General features: G+C 43.3%; 1 protein-coding gene across 1 annotated transcript in view; it reads left to right on the forward strand.

The window, feature by feature from the left end:
- Positions 1-883: 883 nt before the first annotated feature.
- Positions 884-22,319, forward strand: part of LOC143786276 (FAST kinase domain-containing protein 1, mitochondrial-like) — a 44,522-nt gene continuing 23,086 nt past the window's right edge. The window contains exons 1-5 of the mRNA XM_077275553.1: positions 884-1,608; positions 12,911-12,993; positions 20,705-21,188; positions 21,263-21,331; positions 21,712-21,837. Of these exons, the coding sequence (XP_077131668.1) occupies positions 20,854-21,188; positions 21,263-21,331; positions 21,712-21,837 (530 nt within the window). The 5' untranslated portion in view covers positions 884-1,608; positions 12,911-12,993; positions 20,705-20,853. The remainder of the gene's footprint in view (positions 1,609-12,910; positions 12,994-20,704; positions 21,189-21,262; positions 21,332-21,711; positions 21,838-22,319) is intronic.

The following is a 22,319-nucleotide window of genomic DNA, read 5'->3' on the forward strand; positions in this document are numbered from 1 at the left end:
CCAGTGGTCCTGAAGTGGGAGGAGGCCGGACGCGGCCTAAGAGACCCCATGCCGATCAGCGGTGCGGATCGCCCCGTCCATAGCCCTCGTTGTAGAGTCTACAATGGGGAGCAGGCTGGACAACACAGCGTGACAACCACTTTTTATACACACAGAAAATATTCATTTTAGATCGGGAAATCATTATTAATGTAGAAAAAGATCCAATTTCTTAAAATTGTGATGTTTATTAGAAAATTCAATGCAAACATTCAAGACTGTCTATGTAAATACTATGCATTGAACTTTGTACTTAGTTCTCTAATAAACATCGACATTTTAAGACGCTGAATTGTTTCTACATTTGATCCCTTGGCTTCCGTGCTACAATGCCCCTAGAGTCGGAGCTGTTTTTTCTTTTTTCACCAGATCATTATTAACCCTCAGTCACATCTGCAATAATTATTATTCGGTTGCTGCTTTGAAGGTAAAAATAATGAACTATGCAAAATATGAAAATGTAAATATATATATATATATTCCTCCTGTACTTTCTCACTATCTCCCCAGATTCTGATATTACGTCTCCTTATCTCTCTGTGATGCCGTTACACTGAGCGCTACTGACACCTACTGGCGAAACCAATAAAATGCTTCCATCTGTTGTGCAGTACTAGGTGTTACCAGCAGAGGCCACTCCAGCTCTAAACCTTCAGGACGAAACATGAATCACCTGCAAATATCACATTATAATGAGGTTACGCTGAAGGCCTCATGAGAAAATGACCTATTGTTTATATCAGGTTTTTTTTCTTCAATGTATTTTTTTCCATATAACAATCTGTATTAAAAATATAGTAGTAATATAATATATCAAAAATTATTAACACAAATAAATATATTTAAAAAATTACCAATAATAAGTATAAAATAAACAGACCACAAATCAACCCCCTAAAAACACAAGAAGATCCTAAGGGTGCGTGTCCACGTTCAGGATGGCCGGCGCTTTGGACGGAGCGGAAAACTCGCTCTGCCCTAAGCCCCGCCCCCTTCTGGAGACACGATGATGCCGGATGTGTTCATTGCACACATCCGGCATCATCGCACCCCACACATAGGGCCCTGTGATTTACCTTGCAGCGGCGCAGCAAGGTAAACGGACATGCTGCGATCTAAAAAGACGCGGCGCATGTCCGGAATCGCAGGGCCGCCGGGTGCGTATTAGCACGCATAGTGGAGACGGGATTTCATAAAATCCCCTCCACTATGCTGTAACATCTGGACGCGGCAGATTGAATGCTGCGGCTCTGCTCAGCGTTCAATCCGCTGCTATTCCGGATGTAAAACGGCCCGTGGACACATACCCTAAGACAAACACACTGACGAGCAAAAGAGTAACAATGTTTTGACCTTTTGACTTTCAGGCTCCATATCTCACCATCCACTACTGCTTCCAACGTGAGACTCCCATCATTTTATAGACAATCATCTTGGCTGTCTTATACACAAATGTATTGTTTATTGTTGATGCGTTTCAGATTCCACCGACTCCTTCCTCAGGATAACCATACAAAAATCAATCAATTGTCCTGCAGACGTTACACAAGTCTGGAAGCTGCAAATAAGGTGAGAGACTTCAACTTCACTATTGTGATGAGAAGCGTTGGCTTGAGTTTGCAAAAACGTATGACAAATGGACAGTATAAGATTGAAGATGGGTGATTTGGAGCGATGAGATGAAAGGCAACAGACTAGTCTCTGATGGGTGCAAATGGGTCTGGAAGAAACAAGGGAAAACGGGGCCAATGGCTGCAATCATTGAAGGAACTGTCAAGTTTTGGTAGAGGAAACCTGATCATATGGGGTTGTTTCAGGGTATGTACACACTTTCCGGATTTTTTGCGTTTTTTCGCTATAAAAACGCATACATATGCATCCCATCATTTAGAATGCATTCCGCAATTTTTGTGCATATGTCACTTTTTTTTCCCGCGAAAAAAATGCATCGCGGTAAAAAACGCAGCATGTTCATTAATTTTGCTGATTTTTTGCGGATTTCCCACCATATTATTGCATTTGGAACCCCCGGAAAAATCTGCAAAAAAATCCACACAAAAAATGCGAGAAAAACATGAAAAAACGCACAGGATTTCTTGCAGAAAATGTCCGGTTTTGGTCAGGAAATTTCTGCAAGAAATCCTGACGTGTGCACATAGCCTCACAGCCAAAGATGTTGGATACTTGACCAGGATCGATGGTGGTCTCACGGCTGAGCTATATGTGTATTTTGATCTGACGTTTAGATCGGACTCGGACATCACTAAGATGACAGTTCTGTTCGATTTTTACACAGACCCATAGACTTGCATTGACAATTTTGTTCTGACGTTTGGATCAGTATGGAACATATCTCCATGATTTTGTATGGACTACAAACAATCCCGGACATGTGAACTGCCCCATTCACTATTTTAGGCACAAGTGTTATCTGTGAAAAGCACGGATAGCACATCCCACCCTATTTCCTTATAGATTGTAGCTTGCGAGCAGGACCCTCACTCCTCCTGTACCTGCGGATCTGTGTCACTTTGTGATATATTTATTGTCTGTTCATGTCCCTGCTTAATTGTAAAGTGGTCAGAAAATGTTGGCGCTATAGAAATAAAAATATCATCATCACTAGTATAAGAAAATATAACGTGTGAATGAGCCGTTGATAATTATCAATTGTAATAATTAATTTAGTTCCAAGTTTATTAAGCTAATTTATAGATGAATGGGAAAGTGTCTAATATTTCTAGGGAAGACCACAAATGTATTACATAGGGCAAAAATGTGACGGGTTTGGCAGAGGTTTTAGGACAGTTAGGCCGGCGTCACACTAGCGAGTTTTACGGACGTATGAGCGCAAGAAAATACGTCCGTAAAATACGCATTACACACGGCCCAATGATTCTCTATGGCCCAGCTCCTATCAGCCGTATTTTACGGATCTGTATTATACGGCCGTAGAAAATCGCAGCATGCTGCGTTTGTCACCGTATTGCGCAAAAAAATCGCCAATGAAAGTCTATGGGGGCGAGAAAAATATGGATTACTCACGAACCAGCAGTGTGACTTGCAAGAAATACGCAGCGGTGTTATAGAGAAAAGCCGGCAATTCAATTGCCGGCTTTTGCTATCTCCTTCCCAAACCCGACAGGATATGAGACATGGTTTACATACAGTAAACCATCTCATATCCCTTTTTTTTTTTGCATATTCCACACTAATAATGTTAGTAGTGTGTATGTGCAAAATTTGGGCCCTCTAGCTATTAAATTAAAGGGTTAAATCACGGAAAAAATTGGCGTGGGCTCCCGCACAATTTTCTCCACCAGAGTGGTAAAGCCAGTGACTGAGGGCAGATATTAATAGCCTGGAGAGGGTCCATGGTTATTGGCCCCGCCCCCGGCTAAAAACATCTGCCCCCAGCCACCCCAGAAAAGGCACATCTGGAAGATGCGCCTATTCTGGCACTTGGCCACTCTCTTCCCACTCCCGTGTAGCGGTGGGATATGGGGTAATGAAGGGTTAATGTCACCTTGCTATTGTAAGGTGACATTAAGCCAGATTAATAACGGAGAGGCGTCAATTATGACACCTATCCATTATTAATCCAATAGTATGAAATGGTTAAGAAAACACACATTATTACAAAGTATTTTAATGAAATAAAGACAGATGTTGTTGTAATATTTTATTAGACTCTTAATCCACCTGAAGACCCTTGTCACCTGAAACAAAGTAAAAAAAAAACAAACAACAATATTCCATACCTTCTGTCGTTCTGTCCCACGTTGCAAATCCATCTGAAAGGGTTAACTAATTTTACAAGCAGAAGCCTGTTAATGCAGCCGCACCTGCCTGTAAAAACCAGGGGAATGAATGGAAAGCAGGGTGACCTGTAGTTACCTTGAGTTGCGGTGATGCGCCCTCTGCTGGATGTCCTCATGAACTGGAGCCTGTGAAAAGTTCCCACGCTCGAGTTCATATGAGGACATCCAGCAGAGGGCTAGGTAGTAGGTAGGGATGTGAACGCTGTGTTCTGGGATGGGTGGGCGCAGAGGAGTCTGCGGGATGTGCCGTGGTGCTGTGCCTGGATTTGCCATTGTGCCGCGTCTGGATGTGCCGTGATGCTTGGATGTGCCGTGATGCTTGGATGTGCTGTGGTGCCGGCATGTGCCGGTGCCTGCGCCGGGATGTGTCGGCGCCGAGATGTGCCGTGGTGCCGGCATCTGCCGGTGCCTGCGCCGGCATGTGTCGGCGCCGGGATGTGCTGTGGGGCTACGCCGGGTGGTGCGGTGGGTCCGCTGGCCGTGCTGGGGTCTGCTGCAGGCGTCATTGCTGTGTGTGTCTCTGTGTGCAGGCGTCGTCCGATGGGACTACAAGTCCTATCGGACGATGCCTGCTACAGTGACAGTGAGTGACACATTAGCCAATGATGGGACAGTAGTAGTCCCATCATCCAGCTAATGTGTTGAATGTAAAAAAAAACAACACACACACACACACACACGTACATACATACAGACATACAGTACATACAACATGCAGACACAGTACATACAGACATACAACATACACCATGTGACATGCAACATGTGGCGACATGAGAGGGAATGCGACATATGACATGCAAAATGTTACATGCAACATGCGACGACATGCAACATGCCACATGCAACATGCAACAACATGTGACGGCATGTGACATGCAACGACATGTGACATGCGTCAACATGCAACATGTGACAACATGCGACATGCGACATGTGACATGAGATGACATGCGAAATGCAACATGTGGCAGCATGCGACATATGACAACATGTGACATGCAACATGCGACGACATGCAGCATTCGACGACATGCAGCATTCGACGACATGCAACATGCGACGACATGCGACGACATGCGACATGCGGCGACATGCAACATTCGACAACATACGACGACATGCAATGACATGCAACATGTGACATGCGACGACATGCAACGACATGCAACATGCGACAACATGCAACATGCGACGGCATGCAACAACATGCAACATGTGACATGCGACGAAATGCGACATACAACATGCGAGGGCATGCGACATGTGACAACATGTGACATGCGACAACATGCAACATGAGACATGTGATATGCGACATGCACCATGCGACAACATGCAACATGCGAGAACATGCAACATGTGACGACATGCAACATGTGACATGAAACATGCAACATGCGACGACATGCAACATACGACATTCAACATGCCACATACAGTACATACATACAGTACATACATACAACATACATACAGACGTACAGTACATAAAACATAGAGTACATACTCACTATCACTTGTCACTTTGTTCCTCGAAGCCAGTGTTACCTGTAAAAAATATTAAAATAATAAACAAACACTATACTCCCTGATCTGCAGAAATCCAATTAAAACGAGTGTCCCTCGCCGATCTCCCGTGGAGAGCAGGAGCATCAGCTGATGCGACCGCTCTCCAGGGGCTCCAGGAATACAATGATGGAAGGTATCCTTCCACAATGTTTTCCCCACAATGTATTCCTACGCCCCTGTGAGAAAATAGTCCCTAGTCTCACTTTTGGCATTGCTGTGTGAGAAAGTTCCCACGCAGCTTTTTGCCATAAAGTGATACCAGTGAACTATAGTAACCTCTCAGTGATGCACTGCAGGAGCCATTGTCTCCTGTCAGTGTGTCACATAGGGTCCTATAGAGCAGTGACATCACCCGATGTCACTGTTCTATAGGGGAGATCGTCATGGGACACTCGTTATTAATTGGACTACGGTGGACAGGTAGTATACGGTTTATTATTTTACATTTTTTGCAGGCGCCGAAGTATGGTAAGTATGCTTAAATGAAGAATATTAACCCCTTTCTGCCAGCTGACGGAATAGTACGTTAGCTGGCAGATCCCCTGCTTTAAGGTGGGCTCCGGCGGTGAGCCCACCTTAAAGCCGCAATATGTCAGCTGTTTTGTACAGCTGACATGTGTGCGCAATGAGCGCGAGCGGAATCGCGATCCGCCCGCCCCCATTAACTAGTTAAATGCCGCCGTCAAGCGCTGACAGCGGCATTTAACTAGCGCTCCCGGCTGCACGGCCGGAAGTGCTCACACCGCTGACCCCCGTCATATGATCAAGGGTCAGCGGTGCATTGCCATAACAACCAGAGGTCTCCTTGAGACCTCTATGGTTGTTGATGGCCGATTGCTTTGAGCGCCACCCTGTGGTCGGCGCTCAAAGTACACCACCATTTCTACTACATAGAGGTGATCTGTACTTCACCTCTATGTAGCAGAGCCGATCGTGTAGTGCATGCTTTTAGCCTCCTATGGAGGCTATTGAAGCATGCCAAAATAAAAAAAAAAAAGTGTTTAAAAATATAAAAAATATATAAAAGTTTAAATCACCCCCCTTTCGCCCCAATCAAAATAAAACAATTAAAAACAAATCAAACCTACACATATTTGGTATCACCGCGTTCAGAATCGCCCGATCTATCAATAAAAACAAAGGATTAACCTGACCACTAAATGGCGTAGCGAGAAAAAAAATCAAAACGCCAAAATTACGGTTTTTTGGTCGCCGCGACATTGCATTAAAGTGCAATAACGGGCGATCAAAGAACGTATCTACACCAAAATGGTATCATTAAAAATGACAGCTTGGCATGCAAAAAAGAAGCGCTCACCTGACCCCAGATCACGAAAATTGGAGACGCTACGGGTATTGGAAAATCGCACACTTTTTTTTTTTTTTTGCAAACTTTGGAATTTTTATCCACCACTTAGATAAAACATAAACTAGACATGTTAGGTGTCTATGAACTCGTAATGACCTGGAGAATCATAATGGCAGGTTAGTTTTAGCATTTAGTGAACCTAGCAAAAAAGCCAAACGAAAAACAAGTCTGAGATTGCACTTTTTTTTGCAATTTCATCACACTTGGAATTTTTTTCCCATTTTCTGTTACATGGCATGGTAAAACCAATGGTATCGTTCAAAAGTACATCTCGTCCCGCAAAAAATAAGCCCTCATATGGCCATATTGACTGAAAAATAAAAAAGTTATGGTTCTGGGAAGTAGGGGAGCGAAAAACAAAAACGAAAAAACGGAAAAAGCTCTGGGGGTGAAGGGGTTAAAATACTTTTTCCCTAATGTGTGTGTGTTTTATTAATCCTTTAATACTATTGGATTAATAACGGATAGGCGTCTTATTGACGCCTCTCCGTTATTAACCCGGCTTAATGTCACCTTACAATAGCAAGGTGACATTAACCCCTTATTACCCCATATCCCACCGCTACACCGGAGTGGGAAGATAGGGGCTAAGTGCCGGAATTGGTGCATCTTACAGATGCGCCATTTCTGGGGCGGCTGCGGACTGGTATTTGTAGCTGGGGGGAGGGCCAATATCCATGGCCCCTCTCTAGGCTATGAATATCAGCCCGCAGCTGTCTGCGTAGCCTTTCTGGCTATGAAATATAGGGGGACCCCACGTCATTTTTTTGGGGGGTCCCCCTATTTTAATAGCCAGTAAAGGCTACGCAGACAGCTGCGGGCTGATATTCATAGCAGGCTACAAATATTGGCCCTCGGCTGTCGGCTTTCCCCCTCTGGCGCAGAAAATTTCGCGGGAGCCCACGCCATATTTTTTTTTCTTCGTTTTTTTTTAACTGAAACATATTGTTCATTAACCCCTTTCTGCCAGCTGACGGAATAGTACATCAGCTGGCATTATCCCCACGCTTTGAGGTGGGCTTCGGCGGTGAGCAACATGTCAGTTGTTTTCATTACAACAAAAAAAATTGTTTTTTTGGTCGCCGCGACATTGCATCAAAATGCAATAATGGGCAATCAAAAGAACGTATCTGCACAAAAGTGGTATCATTAAAAACGTCAGCTCGGCGAGCAAAAAATTAGCCCTCACCCGACCCAATATCTCAGAAAATATAGACGCTACGGGTATCGTAAAACGGCGCAATTATTTTATTTCTTTTTAGCAAAGTTTTGAATTTTTTTTTACCACTTAGATAAAAAATAATCTACACGTGTTTGGTGTCTATGAACTCGTAATGACCTGGAAAATCATAATGGCAGGTCAATTTTATGCTGTGTGCACACGTTGCAGATTTGGGTGCAGAATTTTCTGCACAAAATCTGCATCTCCTTGCTGAAAACGCAGCTGCGTTTTTTATGCATTTTTTTCACGTTTTTTTCATATTTTTTGCGTGGTTTTCATGCGGGTTTTTTGTGTGGTTTTGATGCAGTTCTTGGTGCGGTTTTTGCGTGGTTTTGATTCAGTTTTTGCTGCAGTATTTGGTGCGGTTTTTTGCGTGGTTTTGATTCAGGTTTTTGATGCTTTTTTATGCAGTTTTTGGTGAAGTTTTGATGCAGTTTTTGATTCAGTTTTGATGCAGTTTTTGGTGCGGTTATGATGCAGTTTTTGGTGCGGTTTTGATGCAGTTTTTGGTGCGGTTTTGATGCTGTTTTTGGTGCGGTTTTGATTCAGTTTTTGGTGCAGTTTTGATGCAGTATTTGGTGTGGTTTTGATGCAGTATTTGGTGCTGTTTTGATGCAGTTTTTGGTGCGGTTATGATGCAGTATTTGGTGCGGTTTTGATGCTGTTGTTGGTGCGGTTTTGATGCTGTTTTTGGTGCCGTTTTGCTGCAGTTTTTGATACAGTTCTTGGTGAGGGTTTGATGCATTTTTGATGCAATATTTGGAGCAGTTTTGATGCAGTTTTTGGTGCGGTTTTTGCGCGGTTTTGATTCAGTTTTTGCTGCAGTATTTGGTGCTTTTTTGCGTGGTTTTGATTCAGGTTTTTGATGCTTTTTTATGCAGTTTTTGGCGAACTTTTGATGCAGTATTTGGTGCGGTTTTGATGCAGTATTTGGTGTGGTTTTGATGCAGTTTTTGGTGCGGTTTTGAAGCAGTTTTTTGTGCGTTTAGGCCATGTGCCCACGCTGCGGATTCCGCTGCGGAATTTTCTGCAGCGGATTTGATAAATCCGCAGTGCAAAACCGCTGTGGTTATTACTGCGGATTTATCGCGGTTTCTATAGCGGTTTCCGCTGCGGATTTACACCTGCAGTTTTCTATTGGAGCAGGTTTAAACCCGCAGCGCAATCCGCACAAAGAAATGACATGCTGCGGAATATAAACCGATGCGTTTCCGCTCGTTTTTTCCGCAGCATGTACACTGCGGAATTCATTTCCCATAGGTTTATATTGTACTGTAAACTCATGGGAAACCGCTGCGGACCCGCAGCTGCGGAAACGCTGCGGTTCCGCAGCAAAATCCGCAGCGTGTGCACATACCCTTATGATGCCATTTTTGGTGCGGTTTTGATGCAGTTTTTGGTGCGGTTTTGATGCGGTTTTGATGCAGTTTTTGGTGCGGTTTTGATGCTGTTGTTGGTGGGGTTTTGATACAGTTTTTGGTGCAGTTTTGATGCTGTTGTTGGTGCGGTTTTGATGCAGTTTTTGCTGCAGTTTTGATGCAGTTTTTTGTGGAGTTTTTTCGCGCTTTTGATGCATTTTTTAATTTTTTTTGGTGCGGTTTTTGCGTGTTTTTTGTGCGTTTTTGTATGCATTTTTGAAAGCTAAATAAAGATGTATTATTGAACAAAAAAAAGATTTGTGATGTCATTATTGTCCAACCTCCTCTTTTACATTTGTCCAACCCACACTCAATTACACACAGATAGATAGACATATAGATGATAGATGAAATGGATAGACAGAGCTACATATAGATAGATCTATAGATGCATACATCTATCTATTCCTATATCTATCTATAGATATATCTGGATAGATATATCTATTGATAGATGTATGGATAGTGTAGGGTGCGTGTCCACTGTCCAGATTACATCCAAATTAGCTGCAAATTGGATGCTGCGTACTTGTAGTCCCATCAGATGATGCCTGCACACACCCCAAAAGACCCCCCGCACAGCCTCGCACACACCCGAACAGTCCCGCACACACCCGAACAGTCCCGCAGACCCCGTCCGCACACACATACACGCACACCATCACCGCCCACACACTTCCCTCCTCCCGAACTGCAGCGTTTCTCGGACCCACATCCGCATCTAAACTGCAGCTCTTTTTTACATCTGCGGTTTTGCTGCAGATGTGCCCGACTCAATGAAAGTCTATGGGTACAGAAACGCTGCAGTTTGGCAAAAAAAGAAGTGATATGCTGCTGAAAAAAAAAAGCTGCGTTTCGGTGTGTCTTTTTCCGCAGCATGTGCACAACAAGTCTGCTGCTCCCATAGACTTACATTGGTTGAGCACTACACTGCGGATTTGATGCAACTCTGGGCAGCAAAAAACCCTGCGGATCTGCAATCAAATCCGCAACGTGTGCACAGCCTTAGCATTTAGTGAACCTAGCAAAAAAGCCAAGCAAAAAACAAGTGTGGGATTGCACTTTTTTTGCAATTTCATCGCACTTTGACTTTTTTTCACATTTTCTGTTACACGACATGGTAAAACCAATGGTGTCGTTCAAAAGTAGAACTTGTCCCGCAAAAGATAAGCCCTCACATGGCCATATTGATGGAAACATTATGGCTCTGGAAAGAAGGGGAGAGATAAACGAAAAAAGCTCCAGGGGTGAAGGGGGTTTAGAAACATGGATATGGACATATCTATGGAAATAGACATAGATATATAGATATATCTGTATGTATCTATCTATCCATCCTATATCTCTGTATCTATCTATCTATCTATCTATCTATCTATAATAATAATTTTTATTTATATAGCGCCAACATATTCCGCAGCGCTTTACAACTTATAGAGGGGACTTGTACAGACAATAGACATTACAGCATAACAGAAATCACAGTTCAAAACAGATACCAGAAGGAATGAGGGCCCTGCTCGCAAGCTTACAAACTATGAGGAAAAGGGGAGACACGAGAGGTGGATGGTAACAATTGCTTTAGTTGTTCGGACCAGCCATAGTGTAAGGCTCGGGTGTTCATGTAAAGCTGCATGAACCAGTTAACTGCCTAAGTATGTAGCAGTACAGACACAGAGGGCTATTAACTGCATAAAGTGTATGAGAACATGATGAGAGGAACCTGATAATGTTTATTTTTATTTATTTTTTTATTTTTTTATTTTTTTTAGGCCACACAGGGATAGTTAGGTTAATGCGTTGAGGCGGTAGGCCAGTCTGAACAAATGCGTTTTTAGGGCACGCTTAAAACTGTGGGGATTGGGGATTAATCGTATTAACCTGGGTAGTGCATTCCAAAGAATTGGCGCAGCACGTGTAAAGTCTTGGAGACGGGAATGGGAGGTTCTGATTATTGAGGATGCTAACCTGAGGTCATTAGCGGAGCGGAGGGCACGGGTAGGGTGGTAGACTGAGACCAGAGAGGAGATGTAGGGTGGTGCTGAGCCATGGAGTGCTTTGTGGATGAGGGTAGTAGTTTTGTACTGGATTCTGGAGTGGATGGGTAGCCAGTGTAATGACTGGCACAAGGTAGAGGCATCGGTGTAATGGTTGGTGAGGCATATGATCCTGGCAGCAGCATTCAGGACAGATTGGAGCGGGGAGAGTTTGGTAAGAGGGAGGCCGATTAGTAGAGATTTACAATAGTCCAGACGAGAATGAATAAGTGAGACAGTAAGAGTTTTTGCAGAGTCGAAAGTAAAAAAAGGGCGAATTCTAGAAATGTTTTTGAGATGCAGATAGGAAGAGCGAGCCAGTGATCGGATGTGGGGGATGAATGAAAGCTCGGAATCAAGGATGACCCCAAGGCAGCGGGCATGTTGCTTTGGAGTAATGGTGGAACCGCACACGGAGATGGCAATGTCAGGCAAAGGTAGGTTAGTAGAGGGAGAGAACACGAGGAGTTCAGTTTTTGACAGGTTCAGTTTCAGATAGAGGGAGGACATGATGTTAGAGAGAGACATCTGTGTGTAATGGAGTGTGCGTTGGACAAATGTAAAAGAGGAGGTTGGACAGAAATGACATCACAAATCTTTTTGAAGCTAGAGGAGGTTCCTGCTTAGTGGCAGTGCAATGCATCATGGAACTTGTAGTATTAGAGCACAATAACTCAGGAGAAAGGAAGTTGTCGATTAACCCCATGAGAGCTAGATCCAGCACTGAAGATGTGCTGCTACAGCATGATAAAAGGTAATATTGCTAAAATAAAGACAGTGGATGTTTTCAGTAGCACATAATTGCAAGATTTATGAAAAAAAAAAAATTATTGTAGTGGACAACTTATTTAAGTCTGAAGTTCCAGCCTGGACTCACCGGACTCAAGTTAGTCTGCAGTTAGCTATTAGTTATTAGCTATTCGATTTTCATGTATGGCAGTTAGCTATTAGTTATTAGTTAGCTATTCGATTTTCATGTATGGTTAATTATACATAGAGTGGATATTGTTTGGGTAAAATTTTGATCAGGACTTTGAGATGTTTATTTTGACTACTTGTGGTCCTGGGTTATTCACGTAAATCGCTTATGCCGCACATAATCAAACGCACTCAATCGTACGTAAATTCAATTTGAAAACAGGTACCCTTGACCACTAGTATTAAAAATGAACATATCAATGTCCTGAATAATATTTACCAAAAAAATTATCAACTCTGTGTAGTTCAGAAGTTATTCACGTAAATCGCTTATGTCGCGCATAATCAAACACACTCAATCATACGTAAGTTCAATTTGAAAACAGGTACTCTAGACCACTAGTACTCAAAATGACCAGCTCAATGTCCTGAACAATATTTGTCAAAAAAATTATCAACTCTATGTGTAGTTCAGAAGTTATTCACGTAAATCGCTTATTTTTGTATGTTAACAGAACCTTGGAAGAGTTTCACCAGTAACTTGCTAGAACTATCATCAAAATGTACTTCATGGCCAGAATGTTGTCAACTACATCCAGTAAGACATTAATTATTCACAGAATCAGCTTACCTTGAACCACAAGTAGTCAAATGAATCAAGTTCAAGTTCTGCACATAATCTGAAATAAAATATCAGAACTCTGTATAGTTCAGAAGCGAAAAGGAAAAATCACTTATTTCCATGTGGGAAAATAAACATGGTAAAATGTCGTTAATAATGTATTAGGTGTGTTTTCAAAATGTTTTATACCTTGTCAGTAAACAATGCAGTCAGTTTGGGAGTTAGGCCGGAGTCACACACAACATATAAAAATACAGTCCGTTTTTGATGGCCGAGATAAGCAGAAAATTTCCTGAACAGTGATCCGTATTCAATGCGAGGATGCAATTTTTTCTCCTACAATTATCCGTGTGCCATCCGTGTGGCATCCGTATGGCGAAATTTTCTCGACGGCTTGCAAAATGGACATAGAATGGTTCCATGGCCTCAAATATTCCTTATAACATATATACAGTCTATATATACACTGTGTTCCAAATTATTATGCAAATAATATTTCCTCATATTTTCTCTAAATTACCTATCTGAATTGCAGTCATTGTTATTTTCCAGTCATCTACTATTCTAGTATAATTGCAATGTTTTGGAAAAAACTGCCTATGAAAACAGTATCTTTTTAAAAAAAAATAAACACTCAAAATGCATGTTCCAAATTATTATGCACAGCAGAGTTTTCAACCTCTTTTTTTTATTTTGAACAAAAAAAGGTCAATTGTGAAGTTATAAGCATTATCAGCTTATTACAAAATGAAATCAAACAGTTTTCAAGTGAAAACTTTATTCTAGGTGATGTTACATTTGCACATAGGACTCCTTGTTCGAAAAAAGCTTCTGAACTCTCTCGTCCATTGAATTTGTCAGTTTTTGGATGGTTTCTGCTTCATTTGTTTTGCATGTGGACAGAATACCCTCCCAGAGCTGTTGCTTAGATGTGAACTGCCTCCCGCCATCATAGACACTCCTTTTGATGATGCTCCAGAGGTTCTCAATGGGGTTGAGGTCAGGGGAAGATGGTGGCCACACCATAAGTTTGTCCTCTTTTATGCCCATAGCAGCCAGAGATGCAGATGTGTTTTTTGCAGCATGAGATGGTGCATTATCATGCATGAAAATGATCTTGCTGCGGTTCTTCCTCTTGAACCATGGCAGGAAGTGTTGTTTTAGAAAGTCCACATAGATTATGGAGTTCATCTTTACCCCTTCAGGGATCATAAAGGGGCCGACAATCTCTCTCCCCATGATTCCAGCCCAAAACATTACTCCACCTCCTTGTTGGCGCCTTAGCCGTGTTTTCATGGGGTGTCCATCAACCAGCCATCCTCCACTCCATCCATCTGGACCATCGAGCGTTGCGCGGCACTCATCGGTGAACAAAACAGTTTGGAAGTCAGTCTTCGTTTGTTTTAAGTTTCTTTTTATTAGTTTTACACAAATAACAGATAGGTAAATGGTAACATGTGGATTTGAGATACATCAGTATGACATATAACCCAATCTCGGGAAGGCTAGTTCAATAATAACATGTAACATTAGTGATGAACATGTAGATAAACATGTGGATAAACATAAGATTACAGTAAGATGCAATCATTAAGAAAGTTCAGATTTGAAGTCTTGTGACTTCCCGAAGGCTAGATCAGAAACCAAAAACAACTCCACATTAATGCGACATTTAACCAATACACACATACTGTAAATAGAAAGAAAGAAAGAAGAGGAGAAAGGGGGTAGGTGATAGATTCACTAGAAGGGGAGGGTTCGGCTTATCGTAAAATAGGTGCAAGGGATTTAGAGGGGGGACATCGACACGTTCATTTCTGGATTAGGAAGAGATCCAAACCTCTAAAGAGATTTCTAATTGTTAATGAGAGCCAAATACTCATCACTAGATCTGAAAGATTTCCAGGGGACCTATGTTGTGTGGAATTTCTCTTGTGAGAAAAAAGTGAAAGCAGAAATTTCTTCTATATAGTATAACTGGTCCACTTTGTTGACCCAATCCGAAATGCTCGGGCAGTTTTTAGTCAACCAGTGGACTGGGATAAGAAGCTTAGCTGCTGATAGAAGGAAAGCCAACAGGGATTTATTTTTATATTTTGAGTTGTCCCCCTTCCAGTTTAAAAAAATGAGTGTCAGGGAGGGTGGATGTAGTAATTTGCATATTTTAGTTATATGTTTTAATACTTCTTTCCAAAAAGTTTGTAGTATTTCACAAGACCACCACATATGCAGAAAAGTACCAACGTCTTTAGTACATCTCCAACAGGTTGGTGAAGAATTAGGATACCAAAGATGAGATAGAGTTGGGGTAGTGTACCATCTAGTGACTATTTTATACGAATTTTCCTGTACTCTTATACAACTAGATGGGCCATGCGAATTTTTGTAAATTTGATCTACCTCCCAGTCCTGAAATTCAGTATCAAGGTCTTTTTCCCAGTTATGTATGTAAGCTCTGTGATATATGTTATGCAGTAACCCCTGTAACAGGTAGGGGGCGCTGCATGGTCTCCCCGGAATCTGCACGGAGTTGTATTGAGGCCGTGAGAATTGACCTGCAGTGATGTCAGGATCACGTGACCAGTCCATGTGATCCATTACTGTGGGTGTGGTTACAGGTACATAACGTGACCAGAGTGTGGGTCACATGTTCCTGTGTGGTTCCAGTGTTTGGACCTGAAGGGTCCAAGTGCAAAATCCCTGAGGGAGTTCCTGAGGGCTCGGTGTGTTCCTGTGTTGGAAGCCTGGGAGGAGGCTTCCTGGAAAGCACCTGCTGGCGTGGGAGGTCCTAGTAGGAGGACCGGATCCCGGAGCCGTGCACAGTGGAACTGGGGAAGCTGGAGTCCTTCGGTGAGGTCTGGACTGACTAGTGTGTGCCGGCCAGGCAAGTTGGTGATCCCTGTAAGGCAGCTTACCCGGAGGTGTGGACTGGCGAGGAGTCAGCAGGTGGAGCCGGAGCTCCCGTCAGGTATCGTACAGGCCGTAGTGCTTGTGAAGTCTATGAACTATGTGGTCTCCCTTGGGAACTGGTTAAGGGAGGACCAGCGTGTTAGTGTCCGTGAGGCAAAGCCGTACACTGAAGTGTTAGAAGCTGCAAGTAAATATTACCAGTTGGTGCCTGTTGTGTTTCATGTTATGAACTGTGCGTAACCCGGTTTATGAGGCTTAATAAACCGCATGGACTGCTTTGTTTTATAAACCCGTGCCCGTGTGCTTGAATATCGCGGCCAAGTGAGTGTCCCCCAACACTCTCAGTGAGAGAAACCTTACAATTGGTGGATAATTTTGGCAACAATCCCGCTAGCACACGTGGAGTTAATTGCTGTGGCAGAGCCACGAAGGTGACAAGCGTCTAGCGGTAACTCGGCGGGGTTACGAAATTGACAAGCGTCTGCTGTGACTCGGCGGGGTCACAAAGGTGACAAGCGGCAGCGGTGGAGCCGTGCAGAGCCGTGTGGAGAGTAGCCGTGGTTGCAGCGAGAGGTGTTATGACCCCAATGGCGAGGGTCTCAGAGATATCAGCAAGTCTGCGAAGTACAAAAATCCAGCTCATAGGGCAGTGGTAACTGGGTTGACCATATAACTTATATGGTCAACAAAAACCCTATCAAAAATCCACGCTGGAGATTCAAGAACCCCCGAACCGTCTAACGGCCCGGGGGGAGAACACCAGCCACCCTAGAGCTTCCAGCAAGATCAGGATACAGATTATATACAAGCTGGACAAAATGCAAACAAAAACAAATAGCAAAAAGCAAAAAAGCAGACTTAGCTTAATCTTGCAGGAACCAGGATCAGAAGACAAGAGCACTACAGATTAGCTCTGATATCAACGTTGCCAGGCATTGAACTGAAGGTCCAGGGAGCTTATATAGCAACACCCCTACCTAACGACCCAGGTGAGCATACAAGGGATGAATGACATACCCAGAGTCAAATCACTAGTAGCCACTAGAGGGAGCCAAAAGGTAAATTCACAACAGAGAGGTTCCACAGCAGGCGGAGCTGTAGTGGCTTGTGGTTGGCAGCACCTGGAGGTGCCGGTTGTGTGTGACTGCAGCGGGAGCTGTGGCGGTACCAGCAGGAGCTGGTGAAAGTGACATAGAGAAAAAAAAAAAATTTCTTTTTGTGCAGACTCTTAAAAGGCCAGTACAAGCCCAGAGACATTGGGGTGTACTGTGTGAACTGGGGCCTGAGTGCCGTGGGGGAGTCCACGGGGTGTATCCCAGGGAGGGGAGTATCCCTAATAGTGAGCGGTGGCCCAAACGGGGATGGTTGCCCAAAAGGGGGCGGAGACCCAAAAAGGGGCGGTAACCCGAATAGGGGTAATGGCCCAAAAAGGGGTGGAATCCCGAAGGGGGGCTGAATCTCGAACCGGGGTGGTATCAAAAAGCGGAGCACTTGCCCAGAAAGGGGGCGGAGCCAAAAAGGGGCGGCAATCAGTGAGGTGTCACGACTGTGTCCTTTTTGGCTGGATGGAAAGTGTGTGCAAGGGTTGATAGACCCGGGGAGAGAAGCGTCTGTGCTGGGAACCCGTCCAGGAGATTCTGTGTCACCTGGCGACACTGAATATCTCCAGGTAGCCACTATCTACATTGTCGCAGCGGAGGTTGCCACATACCATGAGGTGGTTGTAGACCCGATCTTGCCGTATCCTATGGTAATAGGACAAGATTTGGTAGCACTGTGGGAAAAGGCTGAAGTGTTTGTGGATATAATGTGGATGTCAGTTAGTAATGTTGAGAAGGCAGGCCTGACCAGAGGGAAAGGTGCGACTGTCCAACTAACTGACCTGACGTCACCTGAAGTGTGCCACAATACGACTGATAGTGGTCTGCTGGATAAAACACGTGGAGCTGACACCCAGACAGAGAGTGACTTGCAGGGTCATCAGACTGTGGGGTGTGACACAGATTCTGGGGGTGACTGTGACAAATCATGGCCAGTAACAAGCGCATATGCCCTGGTGACAGGTGGAGGACGGGGACCAGGACCTGTGGTAACGGGTGGAGGACGGGGTCCAGGACCTGTGGTAACAATAATTAATAACAATAATAATAATAATAATAATAATAATAATTAGTAACAATAACAATTCAATACAATTAAATGTCATAAGGACTTCAAAAATGGCGTTATTAGACGTAGGCGCCGCGAGCTAAATTTCCAGCGCTTTGCCTTTTGCTGATTCGTCAGACCGCTCGCGGTCGGTGGCCAGTAGGAATCGCTGGGAGAATTTAGTTGTGATTTTTAAGAGTTTTAGACGTGTGTGAAAGAAATACTGCAAAGTTAGAATGCTTTAATAAATAGAAGTGTTGATACTTTATTATTATAAATGAACAAAATGCAAAGAGAATGAAAAAGAAGGAAATCAAATCAGGATTCGGCATCCTTCGAAATCGCATCAAAGAACGTATTCTTCTGTGTACACTCGCACAAAGTCATGGATGATGTAGGATTATAGCCGGGTGTATAAACCATTATACAAAACGGGGGGGAATGATCATCATTTACATAGGAAGGTTAAAATACAGTCGTTGACTGAAACAGAAACAGCTGTGTAGGAGGCTTAATACTGGGCGAAGAACAGCCGAACTCTATACAAAGGTGAGGTTGTGGAAGACAGTTTCATGTTATAGATCTTTCACCATTAAAGTAGAGAGGAGTGCAGTGGATCCCGGGCGCTGCTGCTACTAAGGTTAATCCTCAGGTATGCTTAAGGGAGGAGTAGGTTCTACGCAAACATTTTTATTTATCCTCTGTTCCGGGATCCACCTCACTGATCTTTCCTTTCCTTGTTGTGTCCTCTTTCCATTTGGTCTGCATACGGCGGATATTGGATAATATCTAACTCTTTACATAGTTGTGCCGCACACAACCTGTTCAGATGAGCGACCAACCCTCTGACTTGCCCTGACTAGTGATGAGCGAATATACTGGTTACTCGAGATTTCTCGAGCACGCTCAGGGGTCCTCTGAGTATTTTTTAGTGCTCGGAGATTTAGTTTTTCGTGCCGCAGCTGAATGATTTACATCTCTTAACCAGCTTGATTACATGTGGGGATTCCCTAGCAACCAGGCAACCCCCACATGTACTTATGCTGGCTAACAGATGTAAATCATTCAGCTGAGGTGAGGCAAACTAAATCTCCGAGCACTAAAAAATACTCGGAGGACCCCCGAGCATGCTCGGGAAATCTCGAGTAACGAGTATATTCGCTCATCACTAGCCCTGACCTGTTGCCCACAGTGTTACACAGGGAGCACCTCTTGTATTTTCTCTCTTCAGGTCTTTCACCATAGGCAGACCGAGCCATGGTCTTCAGCTGAGGACCATAGTTGGATGTGAGACTAGTCTGACTCTTCTTGGTATTTTGCAGCACTGCATCAGGTGATTCGCAGTCGTGGGACCCGTCAATCACCTGCTGTGGCACTTGGACTTTCTGGACTTGGTTTCTCTATTGCTATGGTCCACGGCCGGATCTTTAAAGTATATTATCTCTGAAAAAAATATCACTGGCTGTAATCAGGCAGCCAGGCTCTGATTAATGCTGCCTATTGTTTGGGCAGCATAAATCAAGCGACAGGTTTCTTTTAATGGTAACCCGAAGAAAGCCAGCAAGGATTACTATAAATAAAATGGCTCAGTGCTTTCCTAGCATTCTGTAGGGGTCCCAGTGACTTCACCTCCAGGCAATCGGCATAGGTGACATATCCTAGTTATATACCACCACTGTATAAGGCGGGCTGATTATGATACTAAAGATCACTCTCCTTCTTACTGGGCAGAAGTGTAAGTTTAAGGCTTTAAACATTCCAAAGATATTGCATTATTCCTTCCCATAGCATGCTGGTCTTTGGGGTTCTAGGATCCCTGGCGATCCTGAGGATGGGGCTCTTGATAAAGGGAACGAGGCTTGGCATAGTCCAATCTCGAAATGAGCGGTAGGTGCACATGCTCAACCTCCGCACCATTCATTGTGTATGGGACTGCTGGAAATAGCTGAGTGCTAAGCTTGGTTTATAAGCTCCAGTGTTCTTTTTTGGAGATTTTTTTGGGGTATGAGAAGTTGGGACTCCAGCAGCCAGTAAGTCAACCCTTATCTTTAGAAGAGGGGACGATTTACTAAACTAGAAATCACCCTTTAAACTCACCATGTAATTACATGGATGAAATGGGTCTGACACGTTCTCCACCCGATCATTCAAAGGGAGGGTAGGGTGCGATCTTCTTTGATGTCCTTATGCCTCAATAGGTTTGTTTTTATCACCAGATGCTAAAAAATGCTCTGGACAAATAACTTTAAGCTTCATATTCTAATATACAGGGGTGCATATGCTGGCATAAATGTCTATTCATATTATTATTTTTATACTATGTGGATAGGTAGATGCTGTCCTGCCGGTTGCATGGCCAGAAGGGTCACCAGACCTTACCCAGATTGACTTGATTTTTATTTGGGAAGTTATAAAAAATGAGGTTTGTTTAAGAAAATCATGCACAATTGATAACATTCAACTATTATTTAAACTGTACACCGACTTCTGCACCCCCTGTATACCAATACCATATAATAAGTATGTTAAAATGCTGATTGTATAATCTGTATGTGGAAAGAACACAGCCTTACATATAAGTTGTGGGTCCACTATTATTATTATTCCTTTTTTATCTCTTCCTTTACAGATGGCTTTAATCAAAGTGTCTTATCATATCTTGAAGTAACAAGATCTTCTCCGGAGAGAGGAATATCCACTTTCTAAGAAGATGTTGGAAGAAAAGACATAGAATATTTTTATTTCTCTAAGGTCCTAAGCCTTTCGTACAGTCCAGACATGTTCTGCTGGAGGAGGGCTTTGCCTCTTTCTCTGCGCTTCTTTCAGATGCGTAGTATCAGTTCGGATCCGCTCCTGGATCAGTTGATGACTAGCACAAACCAATTCCAGATTTTTCAACTCGTTGGCATCCATAAGTCTAAGCTTACAGTACATCATGTGGGTTGCGCCATCAATACATTATGGGAGCTTCAGAAGGGGAAGCCGAGTGCAAACGCAAATCATGAAACCGTCCGAAATCACCCGGAATTTATTGCTCTTCGGATCCTGGCAGAAAATAAAATTGACTTTATGAGCGACACCACCCTGGTGAATACGCTGTATGCCGTTATAAGGTACGAGCCACTTGCTCCATTGCTCGGTCCTTATGTTGCATCTCGTTTACCATTGTTGTATTCTGTATTTCAAGGTTTAATGTGGAAGCGCACGACTCTTTGGTGCAGCAGCTGCTAATGGAAGGCTGGAGAAGACTGGAAAAGTAAGGCTGGTGGAATGTTTGATTACCAATCCCAGCAGCCATTTTGCCATTTAGTTGCCCAGCATTAGCTCTTTGGCTCTTGAGGTTCGTCATGCTGTGTGTTGCCCAAAGGTTTTCCGCATTGTATCCCTCTTCTCCCACTAGTATACACGTCATAGCATTTCATTGTAGCATCGTAAACATGAGACAAGATGCACAGCCAGGACAGTGGAGTCCTGCACTTTTGCAACTGCGGACTGGAAAAACGAAACCTAAAAAGTTAGATCAATAAATTACTTTTTTATAAAGAAATCTTTTGGATTTTATCCTATATAACTGTATGGCGCATTGTTTGTTATTTTGTATTTATATGATTGATTGTATGTTTTTACCTGTTTCAGGTTTGAACCGGAGACGTTGTCGAAATTCTCAGTTTGTTTGGAAAAACTAGATCTGGGCAGCAGTCCGTTAATGGGAAAGGTAGCCAATGCCCTGAACACGGGCCTGGAGAACATACAAAATATTAGGTAAGCGGTCACCAGTATCTAAGACTACTGGAAGTGATTTAAAGGGATCCTGTCAGGTCACAGTGGCTCTCTCAGAGCTGAAATAATTGTCTTCACAGTCCTTATGTTTCCAAAGGTAATTTATTCCTATTTACTTATATCTACTACTTCCCTATTGTAGTATAACCTGATATGTTTGGTGATGGGTCGACTCCAAAGGGGAAAACTCCTCCTCAGGATGTGAGTTATCTCTGACCAGAGGTGTTGTTTTCATAGAACTATCCGGATAGTGAATGAGGGCAATACAAATGTGGAGGATATGCATAACTTTATGCTACAGGAAGGGCATGATTTTATTGCTGGATTATGGCAAGTAAATCATCATGTCAGCAGTTTGCGAGTCCTGAGTGACCTGACAGGTTTCCTTTAAGAAGCTAACGAGGAGTGGTCCCCATTGACCCCTTAAAGTGGACGCATCACTGTCAAACATATCAAGTTATTTT

This window comes from Ranitomeya variabilis, chromosome 7 (assembly GCF_051348905.1).
Source record: "Ranitomeya variabilis isolate aRanVar5 chromosome 7, aRanVar5.hap1, whole genome shotgun sequence".
Taxonomy (NCBI): Eukaryota; Metazoa; Chordata; class Amphibia; order Anura; family Dendrobatidae; genus Ranitomeya; species Ranitomeya variabilis.